Genomic DNA, 23,402 nt, shown 5'->3' with positions numbered 1-23,402 from the left:
CATGGCCGAAAAAGCCCTGGCTCTGGTTGAGGCCAGCCTAACCTCTCTGTGGCCTGGGACCTTCAAGATGTTTTTGTTTGAAGACTGTAAGTTCCTTTGTGGGACATACCAGGAGAGGCGGTCCCGTAGGTACGAGGCTCCTAGGCCGTATAGGGCTTTGAAGGTTAAAACCAGCACCTTAAACCTGATCCTGTACTCCACCGGGAGCCAGTGCAGCTGGTATAGCACTGGGTAAATGTGATCTCGCAGCGAGGACCCTGTAAGGAGTCTCACTGCGGCATTCTGCACCCGCTGGAGTTTCTGGGTCAGTCTCAAGGGCAGCCCTACGTAGAGCGAGCTACAATAATCCAGTCTGTAGGTGACCGTCGCGTGGATCACAGTGGCCTTCAGCTTGAAAGAAGTCCCCCACCTCTGCTGGATCGCCTTAAGGGCCAACAGATTTATTATGGCATAAACGTTTTGTGGAGCAGAGTATCCTGAAAGCTCAGTTATTGCAATGCACTTTATGTGGGGCTTCCCTCGTGCCTGGTTCAGAAGCTCCAGTTGGTGTAAAACTCATACAACTCCAGTGCTCAGAAGTCTGCTCTGGCTGCCCATACGCTATCAGACCAGGTTCAAAGTTCTTGCATTCATTTAGAAGACCCTTAACAATTTGGGTCCAGGGTACCTCAAGGACCACCTAATCCCTTATATCTGTGACTCATCAAGGAGGTTTTTGCAGGCGACACTTTCAGTGGCCCTTCAGGGCTCAGGTACGTAGCTTGCATCCACTAGGAGCCGTGCATTCAGTATTGTGGGCCTAATTTCCCTCCCAGGTGAGGTCAGACAGGTCTCCTCCCTGCTGATCTAAAGGCACCTGCTGAAGACTTATTCCAGCAAGCATTTAATCAATGTTTGATTTTATAACCGATTTATTATTATTATTATTATTATTGAGGTTATATCCTTGTGAACCACTCTTGTAGTTAGGCGGCTTATAAATTGTTTAAACAGAGTCTTTTGGGGATTAAGCCCCTAAGAGCACAACCGAGCTTCCTGCTGCGCAGACAGACATGCTTAAGACTGCCAGTCACTGGCCTAACATTTTCTCTTAAGACCAGGTCAGTTGGTGTAATCTAGGATGGACAGACGTTGACCCATGGTAGCAAATTTATTTATTCAATTTATGTACCGCCCTTCATCTGAGGATCAAAGGGCGGTTTGCAGTATACGCAGACACTGGAGTTCTTGGGCTATTTTTGTTGTTGCCTGACCTGAGCAGACCTTGTAACATCCCTGGGGGAGCTGCTGCATCCTGACCACAACAACATGCAGGCAGTGTGGGGAAAGAATAACTGATCTCTAGGGAGGGACACAGGTGTTAGTTGTTGTTGTGGAAGGCTCAGTTCCTTAAAACAGCCTCGGTTTACTAAAACTGCCCAAGCTGAAAGTGTCATCCAAGGCCTAAATATCATACCCTCCAACATTTCTCCAGTGAAAATAGGGACATCCTATTCCATACCCTTCAACATTGCTCCAATGAAAATGTTGTTGTTGTTTAGTCGTTTAGTCGTGTCCGACTCTTCGTGACCCCATGGACCAGAGCACGCCAGGCACTCCTGTCTTCCACTGCCTCCTGCAGTTTGGTCAAACTCATGCTGGTAGCTTCAAGAACACTGTCCAACCATCTCGTCCTCTGTCGTCCCCTTCTCCTTGTGCCCTCCATCTTTCCCAACATCAGGGTCTTTTCCAGGGAGTCTTCTCTTCTCATGATGTGGCCAAAGTATTGGAGCCTCAGCTTCACGATCTGTCCTTCTAGTGAGCACTCAGGGCTGATTTCCTTAAGAATGGATAGGTTTGATCTTCTTGCAGTCCATCCAATGAAAACAGGGACATTCTATTCCATACCCTCCAACATTTCTCCCATGAAAATAGGGACATTCTATTCCATACCCTCCAACATTTCTCCCATGAAAGTAGGGACATCCTATTCCATATGCTCCATCATTTCTCCCATGAAAATAGGGGTGTCCCAAAGAAAAGTGAGATATTCCAGGATCAGATCAGAAACTGGGATGGCTTCTGTAAATCTGGGGCTGTCTCTGGAAAATAGAGACACTTGGAGGGTCAGAAATATGTGCAGCTGCTTAGAGAGAGGAAGGTTTCGCTTTTATTCCCAGCGGCACCCTAAGAATGTGTGTTTCTGATTGGAGTTTGATTTTCATGCCTCTTTATGCTCTTGCATGTTTGTGCCTGTGTGGGAGGACATGAGAAAATGCATATGGAGCTGCATGTGGAAGACAGCAAAGCTGTGCATATATATGTTTTTCTGCAGTCCTGCAGCCAGTTAAATTGGCGATGTGGCACCTTCACCTCCCCTTTGGCCCAATGCGAGGCAGAATGCTCTATCTCAGGGATGAGGATCTTGTAGCCTTCCAGGTGTTATTATTTATTGTATATTTAGTTGTAGCCCCACCGTTTCCCCTAAAGGCGGCTTACAGATGAAAACAAGGACGGCCCCAAACCTAGAAAAAATCAAATCATTAAAATACGATTAAACATGGATATAATTAAAACAATATGGATTTTAAATCTGTTTAAAGCAGGGGTTGGTCTCCCAGCTCCCTTCAGGTCCACCAGCATGTCCAATGGTCATGGATGATGGGAGTTGTAGTCCAGCAACATTTGGAGGACCACAGCTTTGCCCGCCTCCATTCTGTCTCTTCTTCTTCCTCCTCCTCCTCCTCCTGAAGCCACACAGAAGTGAGGCAAGGGAGCATCTCTTCAGATCTTTCGTCTTATATATGATTTGTAGTGAGCTGCATGCATGCATGCGGACGTTTGCCTGTTCTTTATTTGTGTGTGCTGAGTCATGTGATGCTTTGTTCTTTGCCCCTCAGCAGCTTTGCGTGGTGGACAGAGCATCCTTTTCAGGAACAGGAACAATAAAGGGAAGGCCCCCCAGGACCCCCCCCCCCAAATAAAGACACAGTTCACACAACATTTTTGTTTTGGTTTTTGGCATAATTTTTTTAAAAAGATATTTATTAAAGATTTTCTTAATACAATAATAAAAAAACAAAGAGAATAACATATAACTTTACAATAACCATATTTTCTTCACTTCTTTGGACTTCCTCGCATCTCTCGTTCCTGCGTTCCAGGTTTAACTTTACCCAGCAATTTATCACCTTGTTTCAATTCTTATATTATAATTTTCCAATATTGTGTCCCTAATTTTAGATAATATTACCCAAACCTTAAAAGCTTAATTTTAACATAATATTTATCAAAAATTTATCTTTTCTTATATTTTCATTTATCTTCATATTCCTTTTAACTAACTTAATGGTACCATATTGTTAATAGTCTTACATCTTTCTTAACACTCGTACAATTTACAATATTTTTGTAAGTAGTCCTTAAATTTCTTCCAGTCCTCCTCCACAGCCTCTTCTCCCAGGTCTCGGATTCTGCCAGTCATTTCTGCTAGCTCCATATAGTCTATCAGTTGCATCTGCCATTCATCCAGTGTGGGCAAATCTTGGGTTTTCCAGTGCTTGGCGACAAGTATTCTTGCTGCTGTTATTGCATACATAAAAAATGTTCGGTCCTTCTTTAACACCCTCTGGCCGACAATGCCTAAAAGAAAGGCCTCTGGTTTCTTAGGGAAGGTATACTTAAATACCTTTTTCAACTCGTTATATATCATTTCCCAGAAAGCCTTAACTCTAGGGCAGGTCCACCAGAGGTGAAAGAACGTTCCTGGTTTTTGGCATAATTTTGGCCACGACTTTATTGAATTACAGTATGTGAGTGGTTGCTTAGGCATTGGTTAGCAACTATCTGTTCCCACATAGAGGTAGGAACAGAACTGACAACCGCAAGCCTGCGGAAGTCAGTACGGGTAAACATTTTTGGGGAGAGAATAGAGGTGGGCGCCAGGCTCTCCCCTCTCCCCAAATGCACCCAGGGGCTCTTGCGTGGCACTAGCCCCTTGCCAGGGGTTCGGACAAGAGCATGGCGAGCCCTTGGATTCCTTTACCAGAATGCCCTTGCAGCAGCAGCATTGGAGGGGCAGGCACAGCCAACCACATCCCCTCCACCAACCAAAATTAACCAATGCCTAACCGCAACCTTACAAGTTGTGATGATTTGCTATGCGGTAGGCAAAAAGCCAAATGGCACCAGTCAATCAGCCAAATGGTAAAAATTCCTACCGGGCCCCTGCCCCCAAAGCAGACGACCCCATGACAGGCATAGCAAGGTCAGTGCAAACAAACCCTAAATATAGGGAGGGTGGCGGGTAATCGGATGTGCGCAGCGAAAAGAGGAAGCTCAACGCTGCACACAGGGAATAAATAGCACCCCCATCAATCAAACAATTTTGCAACATTAAATTTCCCCCAGCAACAATTGGAGGTGCCCTGTCAAATTCGTGGCCATCCATACTAACCCACCCAGCAACGGGGGATGTCATGGTTGCCCCCACCGCAACACGTGCTCTCCGTGAAGGAAAACCTGCTTTCCCGTTCCAAACACCTCCTCTGTACATTCTTTGCAGTTTCCGAGTAGGCAGGGCAGAGGACGAAATTCTGTGTGTGGTGCAGAGGTGTGAGTGGTTGAAAGAGGCAAGAACGAAGGGCAGGTGCTGCCTTGTTTTGAATCTGACCATTGGCCCACTTTGCTCAGTAAGGTCTGCTCCAGTTCCCATAATTCCCTGCCTGCATGGTCAGTGCTCAGGGATGTATTTGTTTATTTTATTTAACAAACTTTATATACCACTAAGCTGTAAAAACAACCACCACCACCTCAAAGTGGTAAATAATGATGATGGTGATGAAATTATCAGTAAAATACTGTTAAAGCAGGTATTAAACATTCAACATTGGTCAAAATAAACAATAAGCTAAAATCAGATGAAAACACATGTAGCCTGGATAAAAGGATAAAGAAAAAAGTAGGTTTTATTAAAGATTTTCTTGGGTTACAAAAGTACATGCATTGTCTCTATTTTCAGGTTAAAGAGTCTTTTTTACAGATCAGTTACGTTTGACACGAGACATTAATGTTATATATGGTATAAGGTTGGGGAAGAAGAGAAGTGCAAAAAGACTCCAGCAAAGACTCCTGCTTGAGGTCAATTGGCAGGGAGTTCCAAAGTGTAGCTGCTGACACACTAAAAGATTGATTTTTGGGGGTGGGGTGGGGACTGTGAAATAAGTATTCTGTGGCATCTGGAACAGTCCAACCTCTGCAGATCAAGGTGTTCCAAGTGGGCATATATTGGGTAAGGTGATTCTTAGAATATAGAGTCATTTCCCCAATGAAAAACACCCAGGGAGTTAGAGCGGAAATACACGAGCTGTATAGTCATACCTCAGGATAAATACGCTTCAGGATAAGTATTTTCAGGTTGTGCTCTGTGGTGACCCGGAAGCAACGGAGTGAGTTACTTCCGGGTTTCGCCGCTTGCGCATGCGCAGATGGTCAAAATGATGTCACGCGCATGCGCGGAAGTGGCAAAACGTGACCCACGCATGAGCAGATGCGCAGATGCATCTTACTTTCTGTTCAGGGTGCGAACGGGGCTCTGGAACGGATCCCGTTCTCATCCCGAGGTACCACTGTAGTTTCAGAAATGGCGGCCAGTGGTGGCGATGAGGATAAACAAGACCTTATGCAGGTGCAAGAGTGGGTTGTACGGGAAGTTGCAAGGTGTGCATGCGAGTGGATGGAGTGAAGGTGACACGACATTAAGTGACAACTGTTCATGGGCAATTTCCAGCTTGGCTTTAACAAGAACTTCTTGTTGCTCTCCTTACAGGCTTGGCGCTGGAGCGCTCGCCCAATTCCATCGCTTCCCGGGCCCGCCTCTCCGAACGTGAGGAAGAAGTCATGGTTTGCTTTGAAAGGGCCTGTGTGATGGCTCAAGTGTTTCTACAGGAACTCGAGAAGGTAAACAAAAGCCTCCTTCAAAGGCCCTTTTAGCACTTCCTGAATGTTAGCAGATGGGAAGTCTCCAAGGCTCTCTGATATCCCTACGGTATGTCTCCTAGGGAGGACAATCCTCCCTTTGAATGAGTCTTACCTGGCAGGGGAGATACCATGATCACAGAGTGTTTGAAGAGCCATTTGCTTTAAAATCAAAGAATTATAATATGGAAGAACAGTTGGACTTTTAAGTTTTCACTCGATATTTAGCCAGCAGCCTGTGGAGAAACAGAAGTCCCTTTTCTGTATTGTGAGATGTGTAGCATTTCTGTTTGAATTGTAGTACAGTGATACCTTGGTTCCTGAACTCAATCCGTTCTGGAAGTCTGTTCAAATTCCAAAATGTTCGCAAACCAAGGCACGGCTTCTGGTTGGCTGATTGGCCCCAGAAACAATGCCAACAGCCAAAACAGACATTTGGCTTCCAAAAAACGTTCGCAAATCGGAACACTTACTTCTGGATTTGTGACGTTCGGGAGCCAATTTGTTTTGGAGCCAAGCCATTTGGGAACCCAGGTACCACTGTAATGATTTCTAATTTTGCATCTATACCTATGTCCTGTATTTCCACTTATAGTTATTTCTAACTGTGAGTTATTTAGAAATTATAGTTATTTCTAAATTTGTACCTACACTTGCACGTGAAGGTCTGCATATGGAAAATTTACGTAAATCGGTATTTTCATTTTTTACTGTGATACATTTCCTGTGTGTGCAAGGAATAATTTACATTTAAATACCTTCTTGTTTTGAATATATTTGTTCATTGTAAAGTATCTATTTTAATGATTTCTATGTGCATGTGTGGAATTATATAGTACATACTAGTTAGATGCTTCCCTCCTATGAGTCATAGAGATGTTACATGGTTATTCCAGGCCTGGGCGCATTCTGCTGAACAAGCCCACCAGCTGCGCAGTTGAGCCTGCAAAGTTCTTGGCAAGCCTCCTGTTCTAGGCAGGCACCAAAAATTGGGGTTCTCGAGCCCCTAGAGAAACATCTTTTGTGAGTCTGCTGTTTAGCTTGATGGGTCCCAAGCTCTGCAGCAAATTGCCAGAAGTATACGGAGGTTTTCTGAGAAATGCAGGCATCTTGCCTGTGAAAACAGTGCAAAAATAGCCGAGCGAAACGACACAGATGATTTAGTGCAATTTTCAGTTTGTCTATGCCTCGTCTCGGTTCCCAAACGTTAGCCAATTTCTCTGTCCTTTCGGAAGGAAAAATAAAGACACAGTTTTAGCTAAACTGGGGCTCCTGCTCACCTGCAAACAATGACGCCTCTTTTTCCCCGCTCTCAGAGCTTCGGCAACACTCATCCGAGAGGCATAAAGGGCACTCAAGGGTCGACGTTGGACTTTGAGCTGCCTTACTTCCTGGAAGCAGCCCTGCAGAGCGCTTACGTGGCCCATTTGAAAAGAGGGTAGGTGGCTGGAGGTTCTCTCTGCCATTTTGAATGACTGATGCTGAGCGTGGTTTCATGTAACAGGCTTCTGATGCTGTCCTAGACAAAGCACAGACAGAAAAAGGTGCCAGGACCACTGAACCAGTGCAACACATTGCTGCAAAATGGAAGGGGTGTTCAAACGAGTCCCCTTGGACAGTCCTGAAATGGAAGGAGGGTTTTGCCTCCCTTGCTGCTACAACTGCCAGGCAGGGTAGGTCAGTCATGCAAGAGACTCTCAGGTAGACTGCAACTCCCATTCGCTTATACAGTGGTGCCTTGCAAGACGAAATTAATCCGTTCCGCGAGTCTCTTCGTCTTGCGGTTTTTTCGTCTTGCGAAGCACGGCTGTTAGCGGCTTAGCGGCTATTAGTGGCTTAGCGGTTATTAACGGCTTAGCGGCTTTAAGAAAAAGGAAAAAAACTCGCAAGAACTCGCAAGACGTTTTGTCTTGCAAAGCAAGCCCATAGGGAAATTCGTCTAGCGAAGCGACGCAAAAACCGAAAAACCCTTTCGTCTTGCGCGTTTTTCGTTTTGCGAGGCATTCGTCTTGCGGGGCACCACTGTATTCCTTCTGAACCCAAGTAGAAGTAAGACTATTCAGAGAGCAGAGAGTATCCCATTCCCTTGACCCTTGGTGGAGCTCAAGAGCCTGCTACTCCATTAAACATGGGCTCTGTTAAATTCCCCTTCAGACAGACAGAAACGCACACCCCAACAGCCATGTTTAAAGAATTAATCAGAAATAAAATGCAAGAAGACAAGGACTGCACCCCCTGGCCACACCGGTGTTAGTTTGTTTATTATATGTTTATTGCATTTGTATCACAGCTTTCCTTCCATAAAATACATACATGTAATTTCATTTGTATGTTGCCTTATTGTGTAGTTACTATTCTGCCTTTGAACCACCCAGAGTGGCTGGGTGAACCACCCAGAGTGGCTGGGGAAACCCAGCCAGATGGGTGGGGTATGAATAATAATAATATTATATATATATATATATATATAATAGCTGCTTTCGTAGATTTTCACGGGTACAGGAATGCAGGTTTTGGTGTCCTCGGGTGTCTTCCCGTGTAAAAGTTGGGGTGTCTAGGCGACGTTTCGACGAGGTCTCACTCGTCATCTTCAGGCTGGTGCTTTCGGCTTCTTGTTACTGGAACAGAGCAGGATCTCAGTGTTTGAGTTCCTATAAATACTGTTGAGGGGGTGTGGTGTATAGCCTCCAATGTTCTGGGCAGAGAGGAAGTTCCCAGGCTAGTGTGCCTTTTCTTCTTTTGTTCCTTAATTACTTGAGGGATATCTTGAGTGATTTCTTGAGTGATATCCTGAGTACCACTTAGGTGGGTCATTAGGTGTGGATTAGTTGCTAAAGTCTTTGTGTCTTGACCTCTTGAACTTTGTGAAGAGTTTTTCTGAGAAGATGGCTGTACTGCACTTAGTTGTGCTCTGGCTTGGCTTCGTGTATAGGGGCGAGCTGTGGTTTTGTGGCCTGTGTCAGCCAGATCTGTGTAGCCAAACCATGGTGGCACCTCCGGATGCTGCACCCCCCTGCAATCCCTACACAGATCTGGCTGACACAGGCCACAAAACCACAGCTCGCCCCTATACACGAAGCCAAGCCAGAGCACAACTAAGTGCAGTACAGCCATCTTCTCAGAAAAACTCTTCACAAAGTTCAAGAGGTCAAGACACAAAGACTTTAGCAACTAATCCACACCTAATGACCCACCTAAGTGGTACTCAGGATATCACTCAAGAAATCACTCAAGATATCCCTCAAGTAATTAAGGAACAAAAGAAGAAAAGGCACACTAGCCTGGGAACTTCCTCTCTGCCCAGAACATTGGAGGCTATACACCACACCCCCTCAACAGTATTTATAGGAACTCAAACACTGAGATCCTGCTCTGTTCCAGTAACAAGAAGCCGAAAGCACCAGCCTGAAGATGACGAGTGAGACCTCGTCGAAACGTCGCCTAGACACCCCAACTTTTACACGGGAAGACACCCGAGGACACCAAAACCTGCATATATAATAGCATATATATATGCTATTATCTCAGTTAAAACCACACTCAAGGCAGCTTATGACATGGGACATGGAAAAAATACATAATTTGCAAACAACAAATGTAATAATGATATAATTATAATAATTTATTATTTATACCTTTGACTGGACTTAACCATCCAGGGGTCCTTAACTTTACCTTACCTAGTGAGAAATAGCCCCAGGCACATACAGGCACAGTGCTCTTGTGCCTGATTGGGGGTGTTCCTCTGGGAACCCCTAAAATCTGTGTTCTGTGCAAACCTACTCCCAAGTCAGTGCTCCTAGGACTGCAGAACTAGGTGTCATTTAATCGCAAGCCTGAGTGAACCATTAGCGGAAGCATCAGCCTACGTCCCGGAACTATAAGAAAGCTGATCCGTGTTTCTGTTCTCGGAATGTGAATCATTTCCCTTAAAATTCGGTTTTCAACACAAAGGGTGGGAGTCTGAGAAGACAAGTCACATAGCTTGAGTGGCACACATTTCTTTTTCTGCCGCAAGGGGGCACAAGAAGACCCCTTTATAAGTCAAGACACTTGACGTTTTGGAACCAGGGAGGGACACTTGATTGTGGTCATTATTATATGAGCGGAGTGGTTTCTATTTCCAGAAGTGGAATTATTTGGGAAAATGCTCTAAATAATGTAGAGTTCTTACAAGGAGACAGGCTGCTAATGTATCATTATTATTTTCCCCGCTGTCCTCCCATAAGAATCAGAGTGGTTAACAACCTAGTACAATGAAGCACAAAATCATAAAAATTAGAGGGAGCTTTATCAACTATCTAGTCAAAGCCATTTGAGGAAGCAGAAAACCAATCTCTCTCCCCTTTGATCCCACCATTTCTTTCCAGGCCATGGCATAAATTCCAGGTAATGCAAAGGACGAACATAGAATTCCATGGACATTCACCTGGCATCTTCATTATAAATTTTAGGCACCAGGCGAAAGCATTCCTCTTCAACCAGGCCTCTGGCGGATTAATATTCTATAACCTATTAAATGTGTCTGTGGGAAAGGGGTTGAGTTCTTGTTCGGTTGTTTTGTTTTGATCATTTGCTTATGTTTTTGTCTTGTATTTTATTCTGTGAACTGCCCTGAGAACTTATGATGAAGGGTAGTATATAAATTTAATTAAACAACAACTTAATTCTTAAAAAACAGCAATTCTTAAAAAAACAGCAATTCTTAAAAAACAGCAATTCTTAAAAAAAAAAATGGACACAGAGTTTAAACATCTAATCCAACGATAGCTGGAGACCCAAGTTTGGGAAACTATTATCCAATCAGACGAATGAGTTGGGAACCATATTGGGGATGGAGGGACCTGTGTTGGTGGACTCCAACTCCCATCAGCCCTACCAGAATAGCCAATGGTCTGGGATAATGGGAGAGCTAGTCTAGCAACATCCGGAGCTGCTGGCTCCACAGATCTAAGTGGTCCAGGGGACATATATTTGGGCAAGGTGATCCCACAAGTCAACTTTCCCATAGCTGTTAAGGGCTTTATGTAAAGGTAAAGTACCCCTGGACGGTTAAGTCCAGTCCAAGGCGACTATGGGGTTGCGGCGCTCATCTCGCTTTCAGGCTGAGGGAGCCGCCGTTTGTCCACAGACAGCTTTCCAGGTCATGTGGCCAGCATGACTAAACCGCTTCTGGTGCAACGGGATACAGTGACAGAAGCCAGAGCTCACAGAAACGCCGTTCACCTTCCTACTGCAGTGGTACCTATTTATCTACTTGCACTGGTGTGCTTTCGAACTGCTAGGTTGGCAGGAGCTGGGATGGAGTAACGGGAGCTCACTCCGTCATGGGAATTCGAATCGCCCAAACGGCTCAGTGGTTTAGACCACAGCACCACCCGCGTCCCTATATAAGGGCTTTATATAATACAGCAACACCTTGAACTTGGCAAGGCAGCAAATCGGCAGGCAGTGCAGATCTCTTAGCAGAGGTGTTATATGGCGGCAGGGTCTCGTTTCTGTCAGAAACTCCCCTGCAGTATTCTGCACTTTCCAGGTCAAGTGCATTCTCATACGAAGTGCACTGTGGTAATCCCATCTTGAAGACACCAGTGCTTGAATTACTATCACCAGCTGATGTTCCTACATATATTTGTTTTCAGTGCATGTAGGTGCTTCAGACCTGGTGGTCTGCAATGAACGCACAAGTCCTGCAATATAAAATGTTAAGTAGCCATCAGATTTGGGAAGAAGGGGCTTCATCGGAGGACATGTTCTTTAGTACGTTGTAACATAAACAACGATCCATTCAGGCTTCTGTTCATAAAACAGGCCTGCAAAATACTCTTCGTTCAAGAAGAAGGAAGTCTATAGGTTCCTTTACACAACCTATAGAAGCCTGCCCCACCCCAGGGCCCTTTAAATGTTTTGGACTACAGTTCCTATCAACCCCAGCCAGCATAGTCAATGGTTAGGGATGATGGAAGTTGTAGTTCTAAGCAACTGGAGCTTGTGGAGCTCTTGTTATGTCTATGGCATGGCTTCTGAAACTTGGGTCTCCACCTGTTTTTGGACTACAATTCCCATCATCCCAGATGACTGGTCCTGCTGATGATGGGAATTGTAGTTCCAAAAAACAGCAGGAGACCCAAGTTTCGGAAGCCCTGGTCTACTGCATACTTAGTTCCCCCCCAATTCCATTTTCTTCTCCTTTGGCTCCTTTGACCAGGGCTTTGGCGATCACTCATATCCAAGTAAGATTGTCTTCCATGAGCATGGTTTTAAAACATTGAGTCTGTAAGTGACTATGGAGGCCAATTCTAGATCCACATGTCCTTCCACAGTGGGGTCATAGGTTTCTAGGCGGGAGTTGATCACGGTAAGGGTTTGCCAAATGTGCCTTCCTCTTAGAACGTTTCTCCCTTGCGTCCTGAGTTCAAGCATTTTCAAAGCCCATGGCACCTTTGGTAGAGGAGCGCTCGCAGGCCAGTGTTTCCCAGTTGTCGGTGTTCGTGCCACATTTTTTTTTATAGATTTGCCTTCAGAGAGTCTTTAAACCTCTTTTGTTGACCATCAGCATTATGCTTTCCATTTTTAAGTTCTAAATAGAGTAGTTATCATCATTTTGTCATCATTTCATCATCATGGCAACACTGTGAGGTTGAAGAGACTTAATCCGTTGAGCTTGGTCCAACCGAGATCACCCAGTGACCTTTATGGGTGAGTGGAGGTGTGGGCCCAGGTCTGTACTCCTAGAATGCTGCTTGAACCACTGTACCACACCTCATCTTATATACCAAGGACAAAGCGATAAGATGCTATCCTTCAAAAGAGCTTTAAAACAGGATGCAGGAGAAGCTTCCAAATGTCTCCTGTGCTCATCAGAGACCGTCTCATATTCCACCATCTGGGATGAGCTATCCTTTGAAGGTCTCACTCATTTGTTTTTTATTATGATTAGCCCAACCTGAGCATGATTGGGTATTTTTTTTTTTTTGAAATGTCAGTGATGTTCTGTTTTTTCCTCTCTCTCTTCATCGTGTTAGTTCACAATCAAATCAGCCCTAATTTACATTTCTTGCCGTTTCCTTCCTCTTAGCAACATCGTAAAAGGAATACGAAACCTCCGAGACTTATTGCGGACCATGGAAACGAAGGCTACCCAGAGCTTCAGAATGGTAAGCCCAGTTCATCAGGAGATGAGGGAGCCCTTCTTTTGGCAGATGGCGATTTGAGGAAAGGAGAAGGGGAAAAAAGACAGTTGGGGTTCTTTAGTACTGTTCCTTGCTATGGACTGTGAGTCCAGCCTTGCAATTTTGCATCGTTTAATGGGATAACAAGGTTGGATGGAATTGGAATTGGGAAAAGACCCATAGAGAGAAGTTCTGATTTTAGGCTGACTTTTGCATGCCTGTTTTGCTTACCAGGTTCTTTTCCACACGAGCGCAATTGCAGAATCCGGTGACAAAATACGTTCCTTATGATTGGCATTTCTCAGCCCAATGCTCACTTGTTTCCTTCAGCTTTGTCTAAGAGCTCTGTGTATGTTGCAATTTTGTGAAAAGAAAATGCAGTACAGTGGTACCTCGGGTTAAGAACTTAATTCATTCTGGAGGTCTGTACTTAACCTGAAACTGTTCTTAACCTGAAGCACCACTTTAGCTAATGGGGCTGTTGTGTACTGAAGTTCTCACCCTGGCCAGCAGGGGGATACTGTAGATAGTTATGAAAATAAGGGATCGAAAGTGATGTTCAGTGATTGGATAGTTTTAGAAAGTTGTTACAGTAACATTGTACTGGAGCGGTATATAAGCAGGCTGACTGAACCCTTCAGTCCAGTTCTGTCCTGGCCTGTGCATAAACAAGAGCTGTTTGAAGAATCGCTGTGTCGTCTGATATGTTCACCCACAACTTAACACGGGCCTCCCGCTGCTGCCGCACCACCGGAGCACAATTTCTGTTCTCATCCTGAAGCAAAGTTCTTAATCTGAGGTACTATTTTTGGGTTAGCGGAGTCTGTAACCTGAAGCGTCTGTAACCTGAAGTGTATGTAACCCGAGGTACCACTGTAATAGGCAGAAAGGTGTATGTGGGTATGTGGGAGGAAGGTAGAGGAGGATGGACTTTCATTCTGAAATGGATCCGTTTTGGAAATGATTCTGAAATGGATCCGTTTCCCCAAACTTATTGAGGTGGGTTGGGGACAGAGAGGAGCGCTCCAAGAAACTAACACCCTAGGGTCCCGTGTACTTTGGGTCAGCATTAAGCGATGCCAGGAGCCATGAAAAATGTAGTTCCCGTGGTTTGCAGAAGCTGCGATGCTGCTGTGGACATGTGCTGCGATGCCCAGGAAAGTTGGGCAACATGGGAATGTAATTCCCCGTGGTTCCTAGTCTCTCAGGTGATGGCCTCACCTACTTTCAGCAGCATCCAACTGCACTGCAAATAGGCGGTATTTGTTCTGCATTATAAATCAGCCTGACAACAGCCTACAGTAGTTTAAGTAATGAAACCTGCAGCCTGTTTTATTATTATTACTCTTGAAAAAAACCTGCAGCCTGTTTTATTATTATTACTCTCAAACAAAACGAAGATCATGGCCACTGGTCCCATCACCTCCTGGCAAATAGAAGGGGAAGAAATGGAGGTAGTGAGAGATTTTACTTTCTTGGGCTCCATGATCACTGCAGATGGTGACAGCAGCCACGAAATTAAAAGACGCCTGCTTCTTGGGAGAAGGGCAATGACAGGCCTAGACAGCATCTTGAGAAGTAGAGACATCACCTTGCCAACCTAGGTTCGTATAGTTAAAGCTATGGTTTTCCCAGTAGTGATGTATGGAAGTGAGAGCTGGACCATAAAGAAGGCTGATCGCCGAAGAATGGATGCTTATGAATTATGGTGCTGGAGGAGACTCTTGAGAGTCCCATGGACTGCAAGAAGATCAAACCTCTCCATACTGAAGGAAATCAACCCTGAGTGCTCACTGGAAGGACAGATTGTGAAGCTGAGGCTCCAGTACTTTGGCCATCTCATGAGAAGAGAAGACTCCCTGGAGAAGACCCTGATGTTGGGAAAGATGGAGGCCACAAGGAGAAGGGGACGGCAGAGGACGAGATGGTTGGATAGTGTTTTCGAGGTTACCAGCATGAGTTTGACCAAACTGCGGGAGGCAGTGGAGGACAGAGGTGCCTGGCGTTCTCTGTCCATGGGGTCACGAAGAGTCGGACACGACTAAACGACTAAACAACAACAACAACTCTTGAAAAGCGAGGTACACAGAAACAAAATTAACAACACAAGGAAAATCACGCTGCAATAAAACTATGGGGTACTGGACAAAATCAAGAATCTGCATTAGAACAATAAACAGTAATAATAAAAGAAAGCTAATCTTTAAAAAAAAATATTGAGGGTATTTAAACTGAACAAAATAATGCAGAAATATAAGGTGTAGAAATATAAAGTATAATGTAGTAATATAAAGAAATATAGAATGAAAATGAAAGGTTTATTATGTCACTATATATGCAAGCAACCATAATTCCATATATGCTTGTCTAGTATATAAGTATGTGAGTGTTATCATTACCCAACTACATAATCTTTAAAACCCTGAGTAAAGTACTAGGAAGCTGATTCTGAAGCTTAAAGGGCTTCTACCACCACTTGCTCCCTGTCTAAGGAGTGGCAGCACCACCAAAAGATTCCCAATACCAGATCTTAGCTGAAATTACGATGCACATGTAGACACTCTAGTCTCCCCTGTCTTCCTCCAGTGCCTCTGAGAGCTGTTCAGAAGCCTTTTTAAACCACAGCCTATCATTTCATCCAATCCTGACAAATGGTGGTTGATCTTAACTACAGCTTTAAAAAAACCCAAAAACTAAGCTAACTTCAAACTATGAATAGGAAGAAACTATAATTCGTTCCATGGTTTAAGCTGATGCAGGGGATTAGATGACGTTGGAGGTTGATTCCAACTCAGTGTTCTACGATTAACCACAGTGTAGGGTTTGGATGTAACACTAAACTGTGGTTAATCAAAAATAGGAATGAAAGCTTCCCTGCCAGCCATGATGAAGGAAGATCAGGGAAAGGTGCTGAGTGCAGCTTGTCCCCAACATCTCAAAATCATGGTTTATCATGATGTATGATTAGCCACTTCTTCAAATTATTGGCGATGTAATTGCTTCTAAATTATTGGGCTATCTCGAAGGGTGAAGACTTCGGTTTTAATATTGTATTGCTAATTCTGTTTCAAAATATTTTTAACAGCATCAATGGCAAAAAACGCTTTTTAGATAGGATTAACATGACAAAGCATACAATTAAATTAATTTGGAATACTACATGGCAATCTGTGAATGCCTTTTACTTGCATTGTATTCTAAGCAATAATAATCCTCCCCCCCCCCACTTTTCTTTTTTCTTTTGGCAAAGACTGTTATAATATAAATCAAAGACTTGGGCTATTCCAATTTGTCTGGTTTTATTCATAACAAAAGTGAAAGTAATTGAAACTGCCAGTGAAACGTGCAGTAAAGCAAACAAACCCACAAACTCACGCAGACACACTCTCAAAGAAGGTAGGGCTTTATTTACTGATGCTTCTCCCCAAAGAACGATGCAAACCATAGTTTACCCATCATAGGGTGGTAGCTCAGTTAGTGGAGCACGAGACTCTTAATCTCAGGGTCATGGGTTCTGTTAAGTTGTGGGTGAATATATCAGACAACACAGCGATTCTTCAAACAGCTCTTGTTTATGCACAGGCCAGAACAGAACTGAACTGAAAGGTTCAGCCAGCCTGCTTATATAGAGCTCCACTAGAACGCAACAGTAACCATTTTCTGTAACTATCCAATCACTGAACATCACTTTCAATCCCTTATTTGCATATGTGGACCTGAGTGAAAACTATCTACAGTATCCCCCTGCTGGCCCAGGGTGAGAACTTCAGTACATAACAGGTTCGAGCCCCATGTTGGGAAAAACATTCCTGCATTGCGGGGGCGGGGAGGGGGTTGGACTAGATGACTCTTGTGGTATGGAGACTAAATAGGGGAAGGGTTCGCAGTTCAGTGTAGAGCACATGCTTTTCATCCCAAAAGCCCCAGCTTCAATCCCTAGAACCTGCAGCTTAAGGAGAAGAAAAGGAGAAGGAGAAGGAGAAGGCATCAGTTGTTGAGAAAGACTCCTGGTTGAGACACAGGAGTGGTTCTGTCTGTTGGAGTAGACAGTTGTGTGCTGGATGGAAAAATAGCCTGAGCTAGTTGAACCCGGTCCTCTCTGTTTCCTAGCTGGTGCTCACATTGTGAGTTGTGTCATGGGTCCCACTTAAAATTGTTTATAACAATAATAATAATAAAATTTATTTATACCCCGCCCTCCCCAGCCAAGACTGGGCTCAGGGCAGCTGACACCAGGTATAAAAACAATTGATTGAAATACAGTCATACCTCGGGTTAAATTTGCTTCAAGTTGAGCACGTTTGAGTTGCGCTCTGCGACAACCCGGAAATAATGGAGCGCGTTACTTCCAGGTTTCGCCACTTGCGCATGTGCAGACGCTCAAAATGACATCACGTGCATGCGCAGAAGAAGTGAAAAGCGATGCGCGCAGACGTGCCGTCGTTAGATACATTCACTTCTAGATGCGAATGGGGCTCTGGAATGGATCTCGTTCATATCTGGAGGCACCACTGTGCAACTTAAAAACAAGATTAAAATTCGACATTAGAACATTAAAAATGCAGCCTCATTTCAGTAGGAACTCAAATCAAAAACTTTTTTTGGGATGAGAACGTCAAGTCTTCACCAAGGCCAACTATCCAGACTGGTCCTACGTGGGCCAGAAAAAAGCCAGGGAAGTCCCCAAATAGGAGTTCCATCACAGAAAGAGAAAAGAAAAAGGAAAGAGGGGGAGGGGATCAAGTTGATGCCAAGCCAAAGGCCAGGCGGAACAACTCATTCACAAATGTTACCCATATATACTACTGGAGCTGAGAATCCTAAGAACGAAAGCCATACCCAAAGCAAAGTATTTCTCTGTGTATTTGAGACAACTGGAAAGGTGAGTCGTGTGTGGCCGTTCTGACCGAGTTAAAAAAGCAACCCGATGCAGATCCGACGTATCATGTGTACTGGCTCGTAGCAAGTTGAATCATCAACCTGGTAGGCAAATAGGTGTCACTGTGGGCTTTAAAAAAACACATGTTTCCCTCATTTTCTGTCCATTCTTCTCCAGACGGCTGCCAAGCAGTTGGCAGAGCTGCTCCTGCACTCCCTGAGCGAAGATTGTTACTGGAGCCCCTTATCTGATCCTCTCCCCGAGTTCATGAACAAAGAGGATAATTTGTACATCTGCACTACCCTTCGCCGAAGACTGCAGCTACACACCGGAGATAAGTGCGTATAGAGTTCTTTGGGGCTGTTACATCCAGGGCCAGATAAAATAACATGAAAGGGCAGGCAGTCAAGACACTTAGCAACGGCTGGGTAGTACTGTTTGGTTGTATGCTGCTTGTAAAACCCTCCCAGTCATTGGCTGCGAGAGTTCAGTTCACTTACCAAAGGAGAAAGAAGCCCTCTTCACACCTGAGTCATGTGACGACAAGAGCTGTGGAGCTGGGCCCTTAGCTCCAGCCCCAAGTCACATGTGTCCTGCCTCAGCTGTCAGCGGTCCCAACACCATGTCTGTCATAACTTGGGCAGTGGCAGGAGGTGAGAGGGAGCTACAGTATGAACTTCTCTATGAACGGAGGCTCCCTGTGCCATATGGATAACCTTTTGGTCCAGTTTCTGTATTGTTCCAAAAGCCTATACATGCAGGAATACCCTCCCTGCTGCAGACATTATGGTGAACATGTTAATGGCAAAGACAGGAGGAGCAATGGTGGGAATTGGACTCAATGCATGGCCCCCACAGCCTGCTTACCCACTCCATGGGAGTAACAGGTGAAGTGGGCAAGAATCCGTCACAGATTTCTGATAGTCTAGTGTTATTATTATTTATTGAGTTATTATTTATTGAGTTGCTCCTGCCAACCTCGCAGTTCGAAAGCACGTCAAAGTGCAAGTAGATAAATAGGTACTGCTTTGGCGGGAAGGAAAACGGTGTTTCCGTGCGCTGCTCTGGTTCGCCAGAAGTGGCTTAGTCATGCTGGCCACATGACCCGGAAGCTGTACGCCGGCTCCCTCAGCCAATAAAGCGAGATGAGCGCCACAACCCCAGAGTCGGTCACGACTGGACCTAATGGTCAGGGGTCCCTTTACCTTTACCTTTACCGCCCTAGACAGTCATACCTTGGGTTACAGACACTTCAGGTTGTGCGTTTTCGGGTTGCGCACTGTGCCGAACCCAGAAGTACCGGAACGGGTTACTTCCAGGTTTCTGCACTCGTTCACACGCAGAAGCACTAAATCATGCTTTGTGCATGCGCAGAAGCGCTGAATCGTGACCTGCACGTGCGCAGACGCGACACTGTGGGTTGCGAATGCTGCGAGTTGCGAACGTGCCTTCGCAACCCGAGTGTCCACTGTACCCGGAGGTCTCAGGGAGGCTCACAGAAAAGATCACAACATATATAATCCGAATAAAAACAATAACCCAATAACAACCCCTCCCCCAAAAGAGCCACATTTTAAAAGGGTATAGGATGTCAAACAGATCAACCAAAGGCCTGGTTAAAAAGGAACATTTTTGCCTGGTGCCTAAAGGTGTGTAATGAAGGCGCCAGGCGTACTTCCCTGGAGAGAGCATTCCACAGGCAGGGAGCCACTGCAGAGAAGGCCCTGTTCTCGTGTTGCCACCCTCCGGACCTCGAGGAGGAGGCACACGAAGAAGGGCCTCCGAAGATTATGTCAGGGTCTTGGTAGGTTCATATGGAAAGAGTGGTTCTTGAGGTATTGAAGTCCTGGCACCATGAGGGAAGCAGAAGATCAGTTTGGCTAGAGGAGGAAAAAATCTAGTAACAGGAAAGGATATGTGTTAGCTCACAGGGTCTGAAGTTGGAGGGTTGGGAGAAGGGCATTAGGGAATGAAGGTCTTGGAGAAATGGCAAAGAGCTGAGGAGGTTTGTGCTGGATTTCAGATAACAGCTCAAAACCACAGGCAGGTCTTTGGTTGTGGGTCTCTGTGGGCCCCGTACAATCTGTGTTTTATTACCATTTTCTTAATATTCCATCTGTGAAAACTTAACTTGTCATCTGGAGGGTTGTTGTTGTTTTTTGCCCAGGAGAGAAATTGCTTCATGTGTTGAAGTTGTGTCTAACCCAACAGCTTTGCCTCGCTTGAGTCAGGGCTGAGTTTTCTCCTAGGATACACCCTGCCGCTTTTAGTCATCCTGGCCTAAAGAAGCGGTTATATAACGTATGAATCATGCATGAGACGGTTCAAGTTACTAGTCCTGTGGTGGTGTTAACAAGAGTGTCCCATGAGCGAGCTGCTGGTGTTGCTTATATTAAAACAACAGGTTTGTTTGTCTTTCAGCATCTACAGCCCCCATGACAACGTTGAAGAGGCACTCCTGCTCCTCCTTATCAGTGAATCCATGGTAAGCAGATAGGAATACTTATAAAGAAGGGTAATAATGAAAGCACGCAATAATCATTAGGATAATACTTGATATTTTCAGGGTGGCATTTCCAGGTTTCCTTTGCGATCTGCAAACTGGCTTTCTGATTGCAAAATCTTGCCTGTTCAGTGGGGAAGAAAGCAGCAGTTGTCTTTTAATACAGCACGCACAGAGAGAGAGCTGCCACTTGTTTTTGATTTTTGAAGCATCGCTTGATGATGACAGATTAAGCAAACGTTCAGCAAGCAGTCTGAGAAATTTAATAGAAAACTGTGAGTCACCCATAACGTGGCATAGGAACAATATCATCATCCCCCCTTCCTTTCTTTTGCAAAACAGGCTTAATTTTTTTTAAAATTAAAAAAAAAAGTGTTTCCTTCACTGTGTTATATGAACCTTATTTTAAAACTGCCCAGCGTGGACCAGTTGACAAACAACAGATCTCTGGGCTACAGAGATACAGCTTTGGTGCTCATGATTTATTGATTTATACCTTGGGGTTGTTTTTAACAACAAATACACAAGGTGGCTTACCTAAAACCAAGGTAATACAAAATAAGAAGGAAATACAACTTAAAAAACAAGCAGTTTTGAACAGCAGAATACGCAATAAAATCAAGTGACTCTACAGTGCCCTACAAGGCAAATTTAACAGGATTTTTCACTTAAGGCTGAAGTTTACAACATTTGGGCGAGTAACAGGTGAGGGGCATGATAGATTATGCACAGTGTGGAGAATTCTAGAACCTGTGGTCATCCCATGAGGAATGTTGAGAGATTCAGAGCAGACAAATTAAAGTACATCTCCACACAGCGCCTAAGCTGAACTGTGGAATTTGCTTTCGCTAAGATGCAGCGATGGCCTTAAAAGAGGAGGATCGGGCTATTAATGGCTACCAGCCACAATGGCTATGCTCTCTTTCCACTGTTGGAGGCCGTATGCCTTTGAATACCAAATGCTGAGACTGTACCTTGTGACAGCGAATTCCATCATTTAAATATGAACTGTGTGAAGAAGTAACAGGTTTGGGCTGAGAAAGACCTCTGTCTGAACCACTTCCAGTCCGATGGCCCAATGATCTAGCACAGTATGAGGCACCTTCCTGTGTTTCTTATGGCTCAGGTGCCAAAATAGCCTAACCAGTCTGAGGTGGCATGCATCTTGGGCTGGCCTTCATGCCTTGGTCCATCCCCTAGAAGCCTATGCGACATGCAGGAGTTCTGAGACAGCTGCACAGGGGTTCCTCTGTGGATTTTTGAAAATGGCATTTGTACCCCACCTTTCCTCTAAGGCAGGGTTTCCCAAACTTGGGTCTCCGGCTGTTTTTTGGACTACAACTCCCATCATCCCTAGCTAGCAGGACCAGCGGTCAGGGATGATGGGAACTGTAGTCCAAAAACAGCTGGAGGCCCAAGTTTAGGAAACATTGCTCTAAGGAGCTTTCACTGTGCTTCAAGTATGGGAATAATTATCTAAAGGTAAAAGTTGGAAAGCTGATAGCTAATTATAGGTGCGCCTTGGCGTGGGTTTTTATAAAACATCTGTTTAACAATCCACCAATAATTCATGATGCCTGTTCAGTGTCTATTCCTGAGGAACCCAAGTGCAGGTAGATTAAGAGCTGACCTTAAAACTTTCCTGGGCCTGTTTTAGTCACCCTCCCTCTTCAACAGGATTTCTAGTGCTGCTCAATATAAGCCAGAGCTGTCTCTAAGCTAGGAAAGGAATGTTTTTCTGTCAGCATTTTTCTCCCAGAACCCTCATCCCTGAGCATTTTTATTTTGAAATTCTTTCATTTACACAATGAAGATCTGTCCCTCAGTTTTGATGCAGTTCATAAGCCTGTCACCCAAGCCATTGTCGCTGTAATTTGGTGGTGTTTTTTTTAAATGGCAAGAGAATGTGTTCCCCTCGGTGTGGCATCTCCCAGGCATGTTGTAGATTAACAAAACACACCACAAGTGGTGCAGAGTAATTTGGCTTGCCTGCTCTCTCTCTCTCTCTCTCTCTCTCTCTGTCTCTCTCTCTCTCTCTCTTCCCTCAGCTGAATTGGAAAACAGACTGCCTGTAGCCAAGACTAATAAACAGTGTGCCCAGTGTAACAGAGTTTGGGAATCATTTATCACCGTCTTCTTATTGAGTTAAATGGCCAGATGGGATTTGACCTGGAAAAAAGTCTGAGAAAGAGGGAAGGAGGTGGAAGCAGGACTGCAAAAAATTCTGTTGCCTTTTGCTTGAGTAAGAACAGGAAGAAGAGGCCTGGTGGATCAGGCCAAAGGCCATTTAGTGCAGGTGGGAATCTCCACCTACGATTCCCAGCAACAAGGACATACTACCTCCAGCAAAAGAAGTGGAACATCACTATCTTGGCTAGCTGCCATTGATAGTTTTATTCTCCCTAAATTACTCCTCTTCTAAAGCCATCCAAGATGGTAGCCCTCACTACTTCTTTTGGGAACAAATTCCGTAGTTTAACTATACTCTGTGTGAAGAAGTACTTTCCCCCCCAGTGCTATTTTTCTAGAGAAAGAGGTGTCGGAGCTCACCATGAATACCTCTCTTGTTCTCTTAGAAAGGCAATGGCGTCCACCTGAGAGGTGCCAGAATTGAGTTCCGGCAAGTTCTGACTGAAAAAAGCCCTCCATCTTACCTCATGTCTCCTCTTATCTTTTCTCCACACTAGGAAGTTCCAAATGTTGTAACATTTCCTCGATTATTTTGGTCGCCCCCTTTTGTTGTACCATTTGCAGCCCCGCAATAGCCTTCCAGAGGTGTACACAGTATTCCAAGTGTGGTTTGCACCAGAGATTTGTATAAAGGCATTAGGATATTTTGGCAGTTTTATTTTTGATTCCTTTCTTACAACCCTTAGCATGGAATCCCATCTTT

At 44.7% G+C, this 23,402-nt stretch overlaps 1 protein-coding gene across 1 annotated transcript in view; it reads left to right on the top strand.

Moving 5' to 3' along the window:
* The window catches only part of TTC7A (tetratricopeptide repeat domain 7A), a 180,273-nt gene that overhangs the window by 17,368 nt on the left and 139,503 nt on the right, over positions 1–23,402 (top strand). The window contains exons 4-8 of the mRNA XM_081903881.1: positions 5,807–5,937; positions 7,272–7,393; positions 13,034–13,112; positions 18,184–18,344; positions 20,428–20,491. Coding sequence (XP_081760007.1) covers positions 5,807–5,937; positions 7,272–7,393; positions 13,034–13,112; positions 18,184–18,344; positions 20,428–20,491 — 557 coding nt within the window. The remainder of the gene's footprint in view (positions 1–5,806; positions 5,938–7,271; positions 7,394–13,033; positions 13,113–18,183; positions 18,345–20,427; positions 20,492–23,402) is intronic.

Source organism: Podarcis melisellensis, assembly GCF_964234715.1.
Source record: "Podarcis melisellensis genome assembly, chromosome: 3".
NCBI classification, from domain to species: Eukaryota; Metazoa; Chordata; class Lepidosauria; order Squamata; family Lacertidae; genus Podarcis; species Podarcis melisellensis.
This window is presented reverse-complemented; position numbering and strand designations above follow the sequence as displayed.